Here is a 19908-nt window from a genome sequence, read left to right as displayed (position 1 = left end):
TAGGTTTGTTAATTCTGATAATTATCGGTGTATCCATGTTACGTTTTGTTGGCTGTAAAATTGTTATTAAAATTGTCTAATTATTGCCTTTCCTGTGAAATTTTTATGTACCTTTTTAATAAATCAATTTTTCTAAAACAAGTTTTTTTTTATATTTATAAAAAAATATTACTTTTATTTTTTATTGAATTATGGTTTTTATGAAAATAAAAAATTGTATTTTTTATTTTAAAAATTTTGTTTATTACGTAGAATAAAAATTATTATACGGTATTCTTATATTTGGTATCCGAAGTAAATTGTATATGCAGATTGCAAATGAGTATTTATTTAACTTTAAAATATGTAATGAGAATATGTGCTATTAATTAAAATGCTAATCATTGTGAAATATTTATAGTTATTGTGAAATAAATATTTGGACCCATTCTGATTCCAGGTAATATGCGAATAGGCAATTTACAGAAAGTAAAGAAAGAAGAATCGAACGAAAAAAATTTGCAAGACGATGAAGATCATTCGAAAGTAGAAGTCAACAATTTTTGGCACCAGATGTACATCGGTCTAAGGAGGAACAAATATAAAATAACACATATTTGTCCTAATTGCAAAAAACATTTTCATAATCCTCGGACTCTCAAGTCACATCTATCGAATGATTGTGGAAGAATATATATTTGCGAAAAATGTGGGAAGAAGTTTTCTTATCGGTCGAGTTTTTGCAGACATAGAAAACGTTGTCAATTCTAATAAGCGAAAAAGTATCATTAAGTTCAATTAACTAGTTTTTTATTTTTTTGTACTTTTTCTTTTTCGAACTAAGCTTGTTTATAGCACTTATTTGATGATATTGCATTTATTGATTACGAAGCGATTGTTAATTGAAACTTTATGATTTGAATATCTGTTTATTTTTTCACTAACATATTTTTGTGCGCAGTGCAATAGTTTCTTTTTTTGTCATTAACTGTGAAATGATATAATTTTTATTTTAAATATTTGTTAATATTTTATTATTATTTTTGTTTATATACGAATATGATATAATGCGCACTGTGCGAAAGTTTATCTGTCAAAAACTGTATTTTTTAATTCGCCAAAAGTGACTGGTGTGTATCCGATAATTACTTTTTACAAATATAGTACATGAAGATTTACAAAGATACATAAAAATAATTGTTTAATTTTTACTATTGAATTTTAATATTGAAAATTTGATCAAATTTGCGAGATTATGTCCTCAGTCGCGAGTATCGAATTTAAGTTTAATTTTCCGTGGCTTTTTAAGATTCTGGCGTGTCACGTGAGTGAATCCAACCGGCACTAACGGCGAACCGTGTTAATTTGTTATGTTATAGAACTCGGCACGTCCGTCGTCCGAACTTGTACCTGCGAGTACTGCAACAAGCCCTTCACCCATAGGCGCTTTCTTTACGCACATCTGAAGAGGAGCTGCTACTGGAACCCGAGTTCCGAGTGCTACCACGCGCAGAGGTCGAAACCCTTCTCGTGCGCCAGATGCGGTGCCTCGTATTCGAAGCAGACCTCCCTGCTGTGGCACGTGCGTCGCGATTGCGGTAGAACTCTTAAGTGCGACGATTGCGGCAAGACATTTCTGCAAACGAACAGCATGTACAGACACAAGAAGCTGTGTCGTGCGTTACACCGCAATCGCCCGCGACTCGAGGCAGTGAAATCTGTACGAAGCTATTCGGATTATTGACTCTGCGTGTACGCGTGCATATGTGTGAATACACGATTGATTGCGTCGAACACAACTGCGAATGCTTAAGATTTTTTTTTTTTACATTTACAAGTCTCGCTGGTCTCTTCTAGTTCCTCGCTTAGGATTAAACATTTAAATAATTAGATGTTTGATGACGTATGTTTATTACTTTTATTACATTGTGTTTATTTCTTACAGTTTAGCGAGATAATTCTTCTTTGTTATACAAAATAAATTGGCTTAATTCCAGACTGTTCACTGATTCACCTGAAACACCATGCGTTTTATTATAACATTTTTGAAATCAAATACATCTGTTTTATTTTCCAAAAGAAAAAGACTGCGTTACCATCCTTCACGTATACGTAACATGCGAATAAATTAAAACGATGTCACTAAATTCTCGCATCCTGAACGCAACAATGATCCCACCACTAATATGCTGTGTACATTAAACCGAGACATTTTAACAGCCAATGTGGAAGTAAGTGGCACTGTGTTTCTCTTTTTTTTTGCTGCAAAAACGTAGGAGAGTATGCAAACACGCAGCATATATTTCCAGTTCATTTTGATGTGACGGACCAGCCTTTCGTTCAATTTATTTGTGACGCATGAGATACATTTTACTGCTTTAGAAGCCCTGAATCCTTTGCGGTCGATACGTAAATTTTCAAACGCACAAGTGTGCGATCGCACTTAAATATTTCTTATTTTGCGAATTTCTAATAACTTTTAAATATTATATTAACGATAATGAATTATTGTTTATTGTTAGAGAAACGCCGATGGAACAAATGTTGAGTATTGACCTCCTCGAGTTTTCTGACCGCAAACGATTGAACTGAATGGAACACTTATATTTTTGTAACCCACCGTGTCGCAAATAAAACATATTTCCTCAGAGAGGAAATCATCGCTTCCGTTAATTTTTGTGTATGCTCGCTTAAACGATAACGAACGCAATCGACTGACGGAACGCGTAATCGTGTTGCAGAATTGGAGCTAGGCGCGAATAATTCGACACGCGGCGAGGGCACCAAGAGAAAGTATAGTTGCAAGTACTGCGGCAAGGGCTTTACGCAGTCCGGACATCTGAGGAGCCATCAGAAGAGTTCGTGCTACTGGAACCCCCGGTCCACCTGCCATCAGTCGCAGAAGATCAGGCCGTTCTCCTGCACGCAGTGCGGCGCCTGCTACTCCAAGCAGTCGCACCTCATCTTCCACGTGCGGCACGAGTGCGGCCGCACGCAGAAGTGCAACGTCTGCGGCAAGACGTTTCTGCACAGCAGCAGCCTGCGGAGGCATCGCCAGAGAGCCCCGTGCAACTTTCAGCTTTGTTAACGCGCGCGACACGCGCCCTACCCCGCCGAGCTGTGCCCTACGACTCCGACCGGAAGAAGACGTTTCCGGAACGAACCGCGCGATCTCTTTCGCGATCTCATTATCGAGGTGGAACACACAGCGGTGTGTTCCGAACTTGTTTCTCGGTGACACAAGTAGACCAATTAAAAGAACTTAGAAATTTGCAAAACGAGTGGCAATAATGGTGTGAGAACTCTAAAACGTTCTGTCCTTGGAGAAACTTTCATCGAAATGCACATCTTGGAGGAAACCGCGAGACGTTAATGTTTCTCAGGATAGGTTTCCTGCGTTGAGATATTTTTACCGATAGACCGAAATACGGAGTACGCGTCGTTATGATACGTACCGTTTATAGTGCAACCGAATACCGAAGTCAAAGAATTATTGTGATACGTTACGAATATTGTATATAAATTATAATAACAGATTTCTAAAGCGAAAAAGTCATTCTTTCTTCGATCCCGTTTAAATACAGACACTGGATTTCCGCAGAAACATCAAATTCATCTCGACGACGTCACGATTTCTGTTCAGCACTTAAGGGCAGCGTCCTGTTTGTCGATATCTCGCCCGTTCGAGTACAATCTCTTGTTTACAGGTCCGCTCTGTCTTCGGATTGTGCTGGCTTGTACGATGGATACTTTTACTGATATATTTCTCTGCTTTCAGATTATTTGTTTGAAAACAACCACAGCGCGACATTGAAGATTTGAAGGCGAACGGCTAGTCGAAGAGACGTCAATTTTTTTCAATAATTATGGAAAATTTTTTAACTGATATTTTTATTTTTGCGTTCGGATGTTTCACACTTAATGCTCATTTAAATGACATATGATTAATAATTGGAACCTTTAAAGCGAATTTATATGACAATAAAATATTCTTATAACTACTGTTTTGCTTTTAAAAAAAAAACGACCCGTTATCTTTTCCCTTCGTATATTCCTCGTGGCTACAATGGGCTTGCATGCAACTTTAGTTTTTATTTATCTTTCCATTTTTTCTTTGGTTATTACATCGTGGATTGGTTACGATAATTTTCTATTGTCTATAACGAAGAAAATTTTCGCTAACCCATCGGCGATACATTAATAGCTTTTATTATCATTTTTTTAAAAGCATTCATTTGCCATCGTGTTACAGAAAAACAATCGTCACAGGAGAATCGTCAAAGAATCATCAAAAGGAAACTGCAGGTGACGCTAGAAAGATTTATACCCAAGGAAAAAACGCCGACACAAGAAAAGAAATCATCAGAGAGAATGGCCACCAGATCTCAAAGAAATAAAGATAATGGTTTTATTATTGACGGGCCTTCAACGAGTACCGCACGAAATTCTTCACCCGATTTTGTTTCAGTGGACGGCAATCGTTCTGAAAATTCCGAAACTATTCGTGTAACTGACAGTCAGACCACCGAGGCCAGCGATAACGAAGAAAATTCTTCGCCCTGGATGAATTCAAAATTGAAACCGAGAGCAAAAACATTGCCATTCGCATGCCCCCACTGCGCGGCGCCTTTCAGTTCACAACACTGTGTTACTCACCATATTAACAAAACGTGTTTATTGAATCCAAATTCGAGAACCAACAGAGAAGCTGGCAGGTACCAGTGCAAGCAATGCGGTCGCAGTTACAAAAAAGAAGGCAGTCTTCGGCATCATCAGAAGCACGAATGCAACAGGACGGTGACGTGCAAGAAATGTGGCTCGATTTATCAGGGATCAGTCGTTCCGAAACGCCATTTGAAGAAGTGTTGGATCGAACGAAATTGGTCCAAACTTTCAAAAATAATGAAGGAAGAAGAAAAAGACTCGTGCGATGAATTTAAAGATGAATCCAGCATTGATCTTTCAGATTAAGTTAAAAGCAAGACATTTACTTTTAATATTTCTTTTTATTACAGTCGAGATGTTTCATGATTTAAACTCGCATTTAATAATTGGTCGATAAAAAGTTTTGTTATCCTTTGTCTTCGTGGAATTTCTCGTATCATTTATGGAAAATGACTAAATTCATAAATTATTACTAAGTTTATTTCAATGTCTTGAGCGAAATTGTTATTTCTTCCACGAAATTTTTTATTTATCTTTTCTGTCATAAACATGGAATGCAATTGTTTTTTTTATAGGGGAAATCCAATCAGTTTTTTCCGCGAGTATATGATTTGTAATTAACATATAAGTTGATAAATTTTATTTAAAGCATTTATGTGTCATGATTTTTGCGTTAGTTACAGTTAATTTAATTTTTATTCTCTGCGGAATAGAAAGGATCATTTGTCAGGAAAAGAAATGATAAAAAATTATTGTGACTCGCTGCAACTCGATTTAATTGTGCCTTAAATTACGTGTTTGCTTTTGTGTAAATATGCGTTTATCATTATTTTTAATTTTGTATTCAGTTTTTATACGTTTTTACTAAAATAAAGATAATAAATTATTATGCACTTTCATGTCTTTTATATCTTTGTTTATTATGCAACCAATAAATAAACAAATGAAACCAATAAAACTTTTCGATTTGTTCTTCCTTCTTGTAATCGGTAGGTAAATGGACATTCTGCTTTGTATTTAAAAAGTAAAAAAGTTAATATAATAATGTATAAATGTCATTGCATCGGTTATGGTATTAATAAATATTTAATTAGAGACTGAATAGCCAAGATTTCTAACACTAAAAGTTCTTAGATTTACGGTAATTTATTATTCATTAGCTCTTTATAAAAATCATTTTTCCACACTGATGAGACAACAGACAAAATATTATTAGGATTACTATGTGTGCATCTTTGTTATTTTCTTATTCGGTTTTCATACTGATTTAATAGCCATATCAAGCTTGTGCATCATCTATCAGTCGTATTTGGTTGACTAATAGTTTCATTTTTTCTACATTTATTCCAACGAAAACCTGCGCTGAGTACTTTCAGATATAAGTGATGCAAAATCGAGGTATCACCATTACTGGTGGAAATTTTTGCAACAGTAATTGGTAGTGCAAGTAAACGCGGCAGATGTTATACAATATTATCTTTATATACAATTCGCCTTATAATAACTTACGCGAAACACAGTAAACTGAAACATTTGACTGTGATTGAGATTTTAACGTTATTAGAGATGACAAATGAAAAATTATATAATTTTAGGAACTTCACTGATTAACTTTTTAATTAAGATTGTCTAGCGACATTGCATACATCAGCTGTTGGCTTTGCTCGGGAATTGTTTTAATTTTTTTCACCGTGAACGTTTGTATAAATGTTATACAATAATACATTACGATAAATTGCGGTGTGTGATAAATAACAAGCTATCTGATCGTTTTTTAATTTAGTTTTAACATTAGTGATATATCGTTTGTTACAAGATTTCAAACGTTTTACAATATGAATTATAGACATGCTGAGTGTCATACTTTGTATAAATATTGCACATGTCTTAATACATTTTTAAGTTGAACTAGCATTTGCAAACTTATTTTTTTATTGAATAGTCATGAAAAGATTCAATATACATTTAAACGTGGCACGCATTTGGCGTTAAATGTCGCTTTTCGCTTCCGCATTGTACGGAAGAAATAGCAACGAGCAACCGTCACACTTACTATCACAAATATTCGTTGAGAGAAAACTCGAGTAATATAATTGTATCTATCTGTAACACGGGCAAAGGTCTAGTTTATCGAGGTTCATCCTCGTGGGGGTCGTTCTTTTTCCAGGACTTGTTCCGTATCAGGAGAAACAGAACCCCGGTTGTTCCATCGCGACGTCGCTGGAGCAGCATCTCGGCCTTCATGCGCCGTTGCAGAGTTACGACGGCTACGGAGACTCCAACAGCTTCGAGTCCGATTGGTACCCCGAGAACGCGACGAAACAGCAGCAGCACCAACAGCGAGACGAAGGACACCGACGATATCTATGCCCCAAGTGCGGCAACAGTTACAAGTATCTGGGCGACATGAAGAAGCACATGCGATTCCAGTGCGGTCAAGAGCCCAGGTTCGAGTGCCCTTACTGTCGCAAACGGACGAAGGTGTCGTCAAATATGTACGCGCACGTGCGCACCATGCACAGCGATCAACCGATATACATAATAGACCTGAGCAAACAATCCTCGGCGCTCCAGTGAGACCACGGTGTTCCCTGTCTTCCGGAATGGCCAGACTGTTCCGATATTAAAAGATGAACGGTATTCCTCATAATCGAGATCAATCTAATGTACATATTGTGGTGTTTTCAGTTTTTTTTTCCATTATCTATCATGTTATCTAAATTTTGAAGTCAGAGGAATCAACTCAGAAAATCTCTCTCGAGGAAACAGACACGCATATACACATGTACACCGAACAAAATTCGAGAATATAATTGTAACACGGGCCGAGGTTTAGTTCATCGAGGTTCATCCTCGTGGGGGTCGTTCTTTTTCCAGGAGCTCCGTATCAGGAGAAGCAGAACCCAGGTTGTTCCATCGCGACGTCGCTGGAGCAGCATCTCGACCTTCATGCTCCATCGCTACAGAGTTACAACGGCTACGGGGATCCTAACAGCTTTGGGTCCGATTGGTACCCCGAGAACGTGACAAAACAGCAGCAGCACCAACGGCGAGACGAAGGACACCGGTGGTATCTATGCCCCAAGTGCGGCAGCAGTTACAAGTACCCGGGTAACATGAAGAATCACATGCGATTCCAGTGCGGTCGGGAGTCGAGATTCAAGTGTCCTTACTGCCGCAAACGGACGAAGGCTTCGTCAGATATGTATGCGCACGTGCGCACCGTGCACAGCGATCAACTGATATACATAATAGACCTGAGCAAATAATCCTCGGCGCTCCAGTGAAACCACGGTGTTCCCCCTCCCCCTCCCCGTCTTTCGGAATGGCCGGACTGTTCCGATATAAAAAGATAAACGGTATTCCTAATAATCGAGATCAATCTAATGTATATATTATTATGTTTTCATGTTTTATATTTTTTTATTTTCCATCATCCATCATGTTATCTAAATTTTGAAGTCAGAGGAACTCAGAAAATCTCTCTCGAGAAAACAGACACACATACACATACACATATGCAGAACAAAATTAGGAACAAAAATAAAATATATAATTTTACTATTATTATATTCATGACGGAAAATTGTATTATCATTGATCATAAACGATGAATTGTACGTTATAAATAAACTATAAATGAATTGATGTGCCCGATATGTCATTCTACATGATGTTCCAGAAGTGTACGACGGATGATTTTGATCCCTCATTTTTATTTTAATTTCGTAGCAATCCGTATATCTGTGTGTGAGTGTGAGTACACGCGAGACTCGATTACGTAGACGATCGAAGAGCATGGACGGAAATGTTTCTCTATATCCGATGTCGTGACTTATATCCCGGCGATCTCCGCTAGCCGCCATTAACTGCAGCCCGAAATTTTTCGATTTTTTTTCTAGATCCGCTTTACGGGCAGGTACACCCGTCATCTTACGTGCATCCCCAGGTAATGCCCGGCGGCAGCGTGACCGCGGAGTCTTATCAGCCGCGACGGGACGGCCTGAACGCAATGGAGGATCCAGAGGAGAGCACGTATCTCTACGTCGACTCGACCCATCGTCAGGAGACCGCCGTGGCGCCGATCCCCGCGACCCGCTGGCCGGACAGCGTGGTCGTGCAGGGAGGTTCGATCCTAAGGAAAAAGTTCCACTGCCCCAGATGCAACAGCGGCTACACCAGGCTCTCCGACATGAAGACGCACTGCCAGTTCCAATGCGGCAAGGAGCCGCGCTACCAGTGCCCCTATTGCACGAAGAAGGCCAAGTTCTCGTCGAACATGTACGTGCACGTGCGACGGATGCACAAAGACAAGAAGCTGCAGATCATCGATCTCTACAAGCAACTGTCGAGAGTGCGCTGCTGAAGACGGCGGGTCGACGACGAAAGAATCGAGCGCAGAGATTTTTACGGGAATTCTTCGCGCTGTTAAATGAAACTGCTGCACAAGCTTTTGAAGCAATATGCTTTTTATAACGAGTATATATACCTGAGAAATAGCAACGTTAATTATAGGAAGATATACTGGGAAAATACGAACCATATTGTCATAAACATTTTTACCTTGTTGAAAATTCGTGCGAATAATTTAAGATATTAATGTTTATTGTAATCAGTTAGTTTCAGCATTTGCGAGCCATCTAAGTGTAGTAGCTACATTTGAATTAAATTTGCTAATTGACTTAAACTTGCCGTTAATTTAAAATAATTCTTTTAAGTGTTTTGAATTAGCAGTTCTTTAGGAAATGAATTTTATTAAATGATTTTGTTTTTTTTTTTTAATCAAAGAGAATAAAGATACGTTAAATACGTATTAATGATAGACAAATTAAATTTTTTTGATAACATTCTTTTTACAATATAACTTTAGTCAGAACAACGTTTTTTTATGTTTATTGTTGCACTTATTTTGATATCGGTTACTTGTTTAAAAAATGGATTACAATACATATATAATATTATAACAATGTCCAATGTTTTTTACAAAAATTGCTTTAACTCTTTTGTAGACAATTTTTGTGGAATAATATTTGGTTGAAGAGTTAGAGAAATTGTATTAAAAATTTGAAACGCAAGAGAAGAGAACATCATCGCTGAATGAAATGTTTTTGGTGGATCATAGAAGAGTTAATATACGACATATCATGAGCAATCGTTCATTATATTTATTAATTTATGATATTTAAACTACCGTTCTATTAAATTGTATACAATTGTGCGATTTATAGCGATATAATTGCGTCAAGAGCTCTAGTCGCGGAATACTTCTTTCGCCATTTATATATAAAAGAATTTATGTCTATACTTATACACATTATATATATTTCTTTATAAAATTTGTTATACCAAAGTGTTGAAAATAAATTTTTTTTTTACACACGCATACTCAACCCACAGTGCTTCCTGAGAATTTCCAAAGTCCTTATTTTGTTTATTTCTTATGACTTTTAACTTCCCAATAACTATAAAGACATGCTTTCTTCATAGAAGTTAAAATTGAGCGGCTGCGAAGGATTTTCAATGTTTCCGTTTTTGTATGTTTTTTAGCCGCACGTGTAAAGGTGCGCGATATTAATTGACGCATGGTGCTTTTCAGGGATGAAAGTATCCTCGCCTACGATATTAGGGGTAGAACTTAGGCAGAACGTCGGACATCTTTGTCATCGGGACTGGCTCAACGTGGCGAGTAGCACGAGGTATGCCTGCACTAATTGTCCAAGCACATTCGGACAGAAGAAAAGCCTTCTCACGCATTTGAGATACGAATGCGGCCAACCGCCTCGATTCAAGTGCCCTTATTGCGATCTAATTTCGAAAAAGTCGTCCAACATACAAAAGCACATCCGCCGAAAGCACGAGGGTTACGCGGTCTACGTCCAGGACATCTGTCGATTAATGAACTCTGTAACTGTGCAATAAATTGCGTATCTACGAGGAAATACAGGATACAATATCAATGCGATTATGTTTAATAACGAATATGTAATTTAATATTTATGTTTGTGAATCAATTATAACCTCTACGTTATAAAGCAAATGTATGAAATGCAAATATAATACTGCTGACGCGTTTGCATTCTAAAATTTGTATACTTTCGAAATCATATTTTTTATCTTTATTGTCGTTTATATAATTATTGGTCGAGTGGTAAAAGTTGAGGATTTATTAAAATTTGGAGAGAAGATGAAATTGTAACGTGACGACTGTTGCAAGGAACACAACGATGATCAGATTTAATCTAATTAGCTGTAGAAAGTAGTAAATTACCGAGTGGGTTTTTATGATTACGACTTTGTTTTCCTGTTGTATAATTATGGCTTCCGTCTAATCTAGCGGCTGAACTTCGGCTAAACTTCGCTGAAAGGCGGCGATAATAAACGAAGTGAAATTTTAATCATTCGCACGCGAGACCCTCTGACACTGGCTTTCATTTTCAGGTTTCTGCGCGTCCGTCGGATTGACGAGAGACGCGAACGGCGACTCTCGGAAATCTAACCGAAGCGTGCGGTTTCCCTGCACGAATTGCACGAGCGTGTATAGCACGAAGGGCAGCCTGACGACGCATCTGAAATACGAATGCGGTCAGCCGCCTCGGTTCAAGTGTCCCTACTGCGACCTCGTCTCGAAGAAGACGTCCAATGTGCAGCAGCACATACGGAGGAGGCACAAGGATCGCGTCGTTTACGTCCAAGATATCCAACATCCGTCCAACGTTCGATATAACATACGCGTCGTTCGTCAAACATTGCAATAATAAATGCGATATTCTATTTTCAAGTTCCATGAAATCCCGAGCACGCTTTTAACGCTAACCAACACTGATTATTCGAAACAATCCAAGTCACGATCCTCGTCCATTGATCAGTCTTGTCTGTATCGTTCTCTCGCGGAGCGAAGATTCTCCAAATAATTCGAGGCTGTTACTCCTCGAGAGCCAATCATCTGTGATATCTTTAAAATTCTTCATAATTTTTTATTTAGATTTATTACTATAGTGTACTGTCTTTTTTACATTAATTTTTTCATTGCCGTTGGCGCCTATAAGCGCCCAGCACTTGACTAAGTATATCTCGACTGCTTAGCATCTAAATATTATTTAGGCTTTATGTCTTATTAAATTTTACTTTTATACAAAGGTGAATAAAAAATAGAATAAAATCAGAACGTTTTTTTTATTATAAAGCAGAGTGCTTTTTCGAAATATTCTCGAGAGAACGTACGTTGATAAGAAAGTGTCGATCACTGCTAAACATCTATCATCTGCAGTGTACATTTTGCGCCAAAATTTCCCGCAGCGAAAGAGTTGAGCTATCCGAATCCAGGAATCCGAGTTCTCTCGTCGATGTCCTCGATCATAAAATGCGTAGTGTGCCTACCTATTTCGGAGCATGGAAGTCGAGCTCCTTTCGTCCGACCTCTCTCTCGATATCGGGTGACAAACGCCGAGCGTTAATCTTCTAACAAGGGTTTGTGCTTTTAGTTTTCAGGTCCGCCGGGAGGGGAAGCGAGAACATACAGGCGTTTCCCTGTTCGAATTGTCCGAGCGTGTTCTTGAGGCGGAAGGGTCTGCGGGAGCATCAGAACTACGAGTGCGGCCAGTCGCCGAGATTCCAGTGTCCTTACTGTAACCACCGATCGAAACTGATATCGAATCTTTATAAGCACGTGCGCCGTAGGCATCGCGGCGAGGTAGTCTGGTCGATCGATCTGAAGAAGTGAAACGAGCGTTTCGCGAGGCGCGCTCCTTTCGGGTACCGTTTCAGCACCGTCCTGCCTACTATTCCCCTATTATTAAACCTAGTTTGTATTATCGAAGTGCTGCAAGCGACTGATAGCTTTCTTTATTGAGATAATATTTTTTGAAATTTATGAAATAATTGCAGCAATCGCGCGAAACGCGATAGATGGATGTTGGAGATATTTCAATGCGGGCCCTCCTCGGCTTTATTACGATAAAAACGTAACTTCTCTAACACGCTGCGTGTCTATAATCTTCCTTTAGCACCACGCTCTTACTCATCGGATGACCGAGAACGCGTCGCGCACCGACTGTTGGCCGCGTCTTGCACTCCTCTCTTCTGCTTGCAGACAAGACCTCTCCCTTCGACTGGCCGCTCTTCGGCCGAGACGCGTCCGGCTTGTACGCGCCACCGCACGAAGTCAAGTTTCCCTGCCCGAACTGCAACAGCGTCTTTAACCGGAAGAGCAATCTGCAGAAGCATCTCAAGTACGAGTGCGGCCAGATGCCGAGATTCAAGTGTCCACACTGCCTTTACCGCTCGAAGAAGACCTCGAACGTTCGCGCTCACATTCGCGGGCTTCACCAAGGCTGCGAGATTTACGTGATCGATCTGAACGCGAGCTGCATTTAATTCTCGAACGATCGTGCCACAGATTTATTCCTAATACGAATTTTGCATCAACTTGCCGAACTTGCGCGCTAATTAAAAGATATAACTTTTGCGATAAGTCGTTTAAGTTCTCGTTCGAGCATGCACCTTTTTTCTCTCTGTGTACCATATAATTTTGACAAGTTGTATACAAATAGATTGTGATTTAAATTGCATTTAAATGTGTGTGGATTTTATTGAACGCGCCGCAGGAAGATTCATTCAGCTTGGATGTCGAGCCAGTCGGTGTGACTCATGTTACCGTAATATACGTTATTACCGTAATTCGATGGCTGTGATTTTTCTTGTTCCAAGTCAATGTCTCTGTTTCTCTCCGTTCCGTTATGCGTCACCGCCGCTACCGATAGACGGCGGCCCCGTCTTTTGCGGAGCTCTGACGAGTTTTCGAACGTTTTCTTGCAGATGTGCGCTTGGTACATCTGGGCGGCTTCAAGATGCCATCTAGCTCGAAGATCCAGCCCCGGCGCAGATTTCCCTGCCCGAAATGCTCGAGCATCTTCAGCCGGAAGAACAATCTCTATTCGCACATAAAGTTCGAGTGCGGGCAGCTGCCGCGATTCGGCTGTCCCTACTGCGAATACGCCTCGAAGAAATCGTCCAACGTACGCGCCCATGTAAAGAGGAAGCACTGCGGCTACAAGATCGACGTGATCCACGTTCCGCCTCTTTAACGCCACCGGCCGAGAAATATCGAGAAATTCTGCTCTCTGTCGAGTCACGAGATTTCTTTAAATGTGTATATCTAAAAAATTAGCTAAGGAAAATCTAAATCTGTTATAGAATAACATACATTGTTAATTTGTTGATATAGTTCTATTAATTTTTATGTGTCTCTTCTTAGTTTTGACACACGGACGTAATATATACATCCATCCGTTGTTTCTTCGGAATAAAGCCAGTATAGTGAAGTATTATACCCATGTCATTTCCGATTATTGTCGCTTGCTCTTATTGCTTCCCCAGGAAGAATACATATAGCGTCCCCCAGATCGCGTATCTCCCAGTCTCTCCCTTCAGTCATCGGTAATTTCTCTACGCATGAAGACAGCACCCTCGCTTATCACCGTTATAACTAAGTGTATCCTCGAAGAAGGTTTGACACGCACGAACCGATTCATCGATTTTCCCACCCTCCCAACCCGCTATCGTCTTTTTCTTTGTCGGACATGTCGCGGTACTCGGAGGCTTTGACGCGAGCGGCGCGTCTTTTTTGTGTTTCAGGCCTGAATTACTGTACGTTCGCCGCGTTACCGGTCGGTATGCGGAGCTACGTTTTCCAATCGTACCCGTCGTCGTCGACGACGATGACGACGGCGATGACGTCGATGCGGACGACGATCGACGCGAATGTGGACGCGAGGGCGTTGAGCAAGAGGTTCCCCTGCGCGAATTGCAACAGCGCCTTCAGCCGCAAGGGCGGTCTGACCTACCATCAGAAGAACGAGTGCGGCCAGGAGCCGCATTTCAAGTGCCCTTACTGCAGCTACTGTGCCCTGCACATCTCGAACGCTCGTCGACACGTGCAGAAGCGTCATCCGGGTCGACCTGTGAACACGATCGACCTGAACAAGATGCAGCAGCGCCCTGAGGACCCCTGAGATCAGGCGTCCACTCGGAAGATCGGCGCCGTCCCTCGTCCCGAAGAACGACGATTCGCGAAGACCAAGGACGCCGGATGGCACCACGAAGCACGACGGTCGAACACCGTGCGAAGATCCCCCTCTCAACGAAGCGCCGCAGCTGGGAAGAACGGTAGAGATCCCGAAGATCTTGCTATTTTGTCTCTCTCTCTTTCTCTTGGTGCGGTATTGTTCGCGATCACACCGAAGAATACCGTAAACGTTTCCCTAGGATGCGCGCGGGCAGATTGTACCGTATGAACACGGGCGTGTCTGCTTTTTTTTCAGGGACGCAGGACATCCTGGGCGTCCGTCCATATCGACCGTATTTCTCATCTCGCGTACTTGACTCCGCATAGTCGACCCGAAGAATTGAACTGCGAGGACGGAAGATAGTTGTGACTGTGCACAACCTCGTCGTCTGTGTCTCAGTGAAAATGACTGTCGCTATTTAAGGACGGTGTAAAACGGAGGATCGGTGCCAAGTAGTGTATTTTCTCGTTACGCGATTTCAGTCACGATTAATCGCGGATATTAATTAACGACGAATTTGCAAAAAGTTGCAAACATCTCTGTTATTAGGAAATATTAGGAATTATAGGAATTATTAGGAATCACCAAAGCCGTTTCTACACGACAGTTGCTGTTACTAGCTGTGGAACTAGTCGAAAGAAATTGCATGCGGAAGTATTGAGAAATTTTACTATCTCGAGGATTCTCCATGCGAGAAAGTGTTGATCAGTATAGTATTTTTCAAAATGTAAATATCATTAATATCGCTGTAGTATTATTATTTTATTCTTTATTATTAGAAATAATTTTATTATTTCATATTAAAAATCAGTTTAGAATTTGCTGTTAATCGCTGTCTGAAATAATTGCCATTGTTTTTATTTCTATAAAACTATGCAGGTATAGCCTTATAAATAGCAAGATTATAAAATAGCGTTTAATAAGAAATAGTGTAATGCGATAATTAAGCTCACAAAGTCAGCATAAAGTTTTCAATTGCACGCGTAGCTCGAATATCATTGAGATTTCTGTAGATACATATCTCAAATTTTATATGTATAAGTATACGGACCAAATTATTTGTGATAGTTCAGTATTATTAAAATAAGTATTATTAAAATAATTTTATTTCCTTTAAAACGCTTAATGATTATATTGTTTATTGCGAATCTTATAAAAGGGAGTTTTAAATTTATCGATTTTTATAGATTGGTACTATTGTTTATGCTTTATTGTACGCTTATAAAGACACTAACTAGTTTGTTCAACGAAATTTCGTTTTCATTCTACGCAGTCGCGTGTAGAATATATGTGTTCTATATGTACCAAATAAAACATTATTAAATTTTAATTAATGTATTTTCCTTCCTATTCAAAAACCTATCTTAATTTTATCTATATACATATCTTTACGATCTTTGTATGAACAAATGAGATTGGAAAGCGTCGAATGTGTGCAGCTTTTAAAGTGAAATATTTTTTTTTAGCGATGACGATTTATTATTTTCATTATTAATAATATATTTAAGGAAAAAATGGCTCTACAGAAATGATTGATGCTGGCTGATCGCTAGAGTCCTTTACGCGAAAACTGAGCGCTGAAAAACGTTCCGATCTCGACGTGTCTGACGATTTTGCAGTGTCCGGCGCAGATTAGCGAATCGCATCGAGGTCTTTGCAAGCCGGCGACGATTTCTGACATGACATTCCTCTCGCTTCTGTTTCAGACTGTATTCTACCGGTGATCTACGGGCATGAATTCGTGCCCGTCGTGACGAAGGAACAACCGACTTACCGCCCGGCCGTCGTCGACGGCAATTTCCTCGTCGAGAGGCCGAAGTTCCCCTGTCCTAGGTGTCCGAGTGTCTTCAGTCACAAGAATAATCTTTACTACCATTCGAAATTCGAGTGCGGCCAGTCACCGCGGTTCAATTGTCCTTACTGCGCTTACCGCACGAAGCACGTGTCAAACGTGCGTGCGCACGTGCGTAGGAAGCATCCCGGCAGTAAAGTGTATGCCATCGATGTGTGCAAAGTAGGCTCGTAAGAAGTCAAGGCTGTTCAACACACAGGCACTGTAGAACTTTTTTTTTTATTAAGAGAAAGGACTTTGTTTTTTCGTTTTCTCGCGCGTCCTGAAGGGACGCGACTTTATCTTTCGATTGGTTATAATGTAAAATTTATTTTTATTATGTTTTGTGTTTTCTCTTTCTATTTAAAAATTCTTTTTTGTTAAAAATTTAAGTAAATCTATAGTATTGAAGTTTGGGCCTTTATATATTTAAATTTTTGTTAAAAGAAAAGTTATCTGAAGTTAATAAAGACTTATTATTGCTCGAGATTTTAATATTAATTTTGATTTGTTGATATTTATGATATTTTTATTAAAAGAATGGTAATGAATTAACTTACTGAGAATGGAGGAACATTTTATAATTTTTTTATTTGTGAAGAAATATTCCATAATGTAATTCCGTTTTGTAATTGTAAGTGAAGAATTTTATTGCAGAAATGACAGTCCAATTTCTAGTCCAATAGATGTATAATATATATTTTTGAGATTGCAATGCGTCGTTATATATGACGTTTTAGTCGACATATTCATTTATGCAATATAAATAGTCATGATGAGACTTGTTCTTCGTTGTCTTCCATGAAACGAAAAATATTGCGAAGATAATTTCACGTTTCATCATTTTTACGTTGACGAAGGAAGCAATATTCTTGTGCCAATTGTTATATAGGTACGCATTTATATATTTAGTCACGTAGATAATATATCTATATATACATTTATATCTTATTATATTTATATACAAAAAATTTATAGATAATTCGATAATTTATAGATATATTCTGGTTTCTCAACGTTGTATAGATCGTTTTATAATCTACTGCTGTAATCTACTATTTTGTACTATTTTTTTGTATCTTTCATTATTGATTGTGCTGCAATAAAACGTAGGTGATTATGCGTTCGTAAAATTAGTAATTTTTATCGACTTTACACACTTCGTGATTGAATGTGCTCACTGGATTTCAACTTATCTTTCAGGCACATTTTCTGTTGTTACTCCTTAAATATCGGCTACTTTCATCGATACTTTCGTGTCGCTGTCTCTATTTATTAAATCACCATGTCTTCGTATTACACATCGAATTATCCTTCTGTAATGATCCATCCATTCACGTTCTAAATGCTAATTGGCGATTAACGCGGCTAATCGGTAGGACGTCTGCATTTTTCAGAAGGCAAGTACTCTTCGAGGAGCACGCGACGCAGATGCGGCGCGAATCGATCGGTGCATAAGGCCCAGCATCCACGGCAGGCCTGCAGACAGGTGTATTACTGCCCGAGATGCGGCGGATCCTTCAATTGGCGCTACAATCTCCAGCATCATCTCAAGTTCGCGTGCGGTCAGTCGCCGCGATTCAACTGCCCATACTGTCCTTTCCGTACGAAGCACACGTCGAACGTGCGGGCCCACGTGCGCAGGAAGCATCCCGACCGCGAGGTCTACGTCATCGACATCCTCAGCTGGCAGCAACGCGGCGAGTCCACGCCCGTCACGTGAACGACTCGTCTCTCACCGACGTGGACTTCCTCGTGGAATAAAAAAAATAAAGAAACGTCGTCCTCGATCGAGCCACGGTAGTCCTGAGAACATTGCCTACCTCGTGACATTTCTTTTCTACGTCTCGATGGAAGATCTACCACTTATGTCATTAGTGTGGCGAAACAAGTGTCGTTAATTACTTATCGCACGACTGATCTATTAACAAGAGAATTAAGTATTAACGTTAATTGTTTGTCGTTTTTTTATCGCTCACAAGCATTCGAGAAAATTACTCTCATATCCCTCCTTCTCTCACTATCTTTCTTTCTTTTTCCCTCGGCGACTGAAATGAATTATCGACGAATCGCGAGCTCGATGGATGACGAAGACGTTCTGTGTGTTTTTTTTTTTGCAGCCTCTGAGTCGGTGCGCACGTGGCGGAAAGACTATAATCGGTCGGTCGCGAGCAAGGTCATCACCTCGGCGCGCGATCAAAACGCGCGATCGTTTCCCTGCGGCAATTGCAACAGCGTGTTCAGCATGAAGCACAATCTTCAGTATCACTGGAGGATCGAGTGCGGTCAGCCGCCGCGGTACAATTGTCCCTACTGCGTCTACAGGACGAAGCATCCGTCAAACGTGCGCGCCCACGTACGCCGTATACATCCTGGCAGCAGGGTTTACGTAGTGGACATACGCAAGACTGAAATCCCGCAGTTCTTTTGAATCCCTCTCAGTTTAAATGGAATTCCATTCCATTTGTCGAGTTTATCCACACGGCGATCGTCTGACGTCTTGTTTTATAAAACCTATTTCCAAATGACCGTGTCTCTTTACAGCGTCAAATTTTATTCGTCTCTCTTTGACTGTTGCGCATTTTGTGCGCGATTATAGTATAATGAATGATTTGTATAATGAATGAAGTGCCCAGAATTTTATTTTTTAGAAATATAAAATAATTTGACGTTAAATTTTTTGACACCTGTACAGATTGTTTCTAACTACATTATTTCATTCCGTCTCTTTTTGTATTCGTCATTATAACGAATACAAAATTATTATTAAAAATTATTATTAAAAATTGTTATTATTTTATTAAAACTGTACTATATTATATGCACATACACATATACACACACACACACACATTTATTACATACTTGTACATTTTAATTTCTAATTTTTTTTCCGCTTTATACGAAAATATACGTTTTCTGTCAGAGATGCTTCGTTTGTTGTGCATGTTGGAAAATGTATTTTGTTTAAAATTTTCTGTTAATTAAGTGAACTAAATGTTTGTCAATATAAGTGTGTGGTTGAAAATTTTAACCAGTTTTATTTTATTATATTTTATACGTTTTTGGTGAGATAAAATTTATCGAAATCTGAATTTACTATTTAAATTTAGCCGGATAACAGATATGAAAAAAATCGATCATCGATAATCTGGAAAGAATTTATGAAGTGTAACACGAGAACATATGTATAAAAAGTTTATTTGAAGAGTATGAAATATATGTAATAATGAGAAAGTTGGATTTATTATACTATTTAAACTAACATGGCATTAAAATATATATATTTTATGTTTTTTATGTTTTCATGTGTGTGTAAGTCTGACTAAAATACTGTAATATACTAATAAATAACGCTTTCACAGAACT

The 19908-nt window shown here is 39.2% G+C and overlaps 1 protein-coding gene across 46 annotated transcripts in view; it reads left to right on the top strand.

The window, feature by feature from the left end:
- Positions 1-19908, top strand: part of LOC105449230 (longitudinals lacking protein, isoforms A/B/D/L) — a 122384-nt gene that overhangs the window by 36214 nt on the left and 66262 nt on the right. The window contains exon 6 of one of the 46 annotated variants that reach the window (XM_011688285.1): positions 18660-19466. The exons of 35 other annotated variants lie outside the window; for them this stretch is intronic. In XM_011688285.1, the coding sequence (XP_011686587.1) occupies positions 18660-18970 (311 nt within the window). In that variant the 3' untranslated portion in view covers positions 18971-19466. Of the gene's footprint in view, positions 1-439; positions 857-1358; positions 1975-2720; positions 3532-4231; positions 5043-6811; positions 7237-8546; positions 9026-10240; positions 10724-11082; positions 11434-12733; positions 13033-17936; positions 18493-18659; positions 19467-19908 lie in introns of those variants that run through there. 10 more of the 46 variants (XM_011688272.1, XM_011688297.1, XM_011688279.1 and 7 more) reach the window with 10 other exon arrangements.

The sequence above is a fragment of the Wasmannia auropunctata genome, unplaced genomic scaffold (assembly GCF_000956235.1).
Source record: "Wasmannia auropunctata unplaced genomic scaffold, wasmannia.A_1.0 LD336076.1, whole genome shotgun sequence".
NCBI lineage: Eukaryota > Metazoa > Arthropoda > Insecta > Hymenoptera > Formicidae > Wasmannia > Wasmannia auropunctata.
The sequence above is the reverse complement of the archived record's forward strand: the minus strand, read 5'-3'. Positions and strand labels throughout refer to the sequence as shown.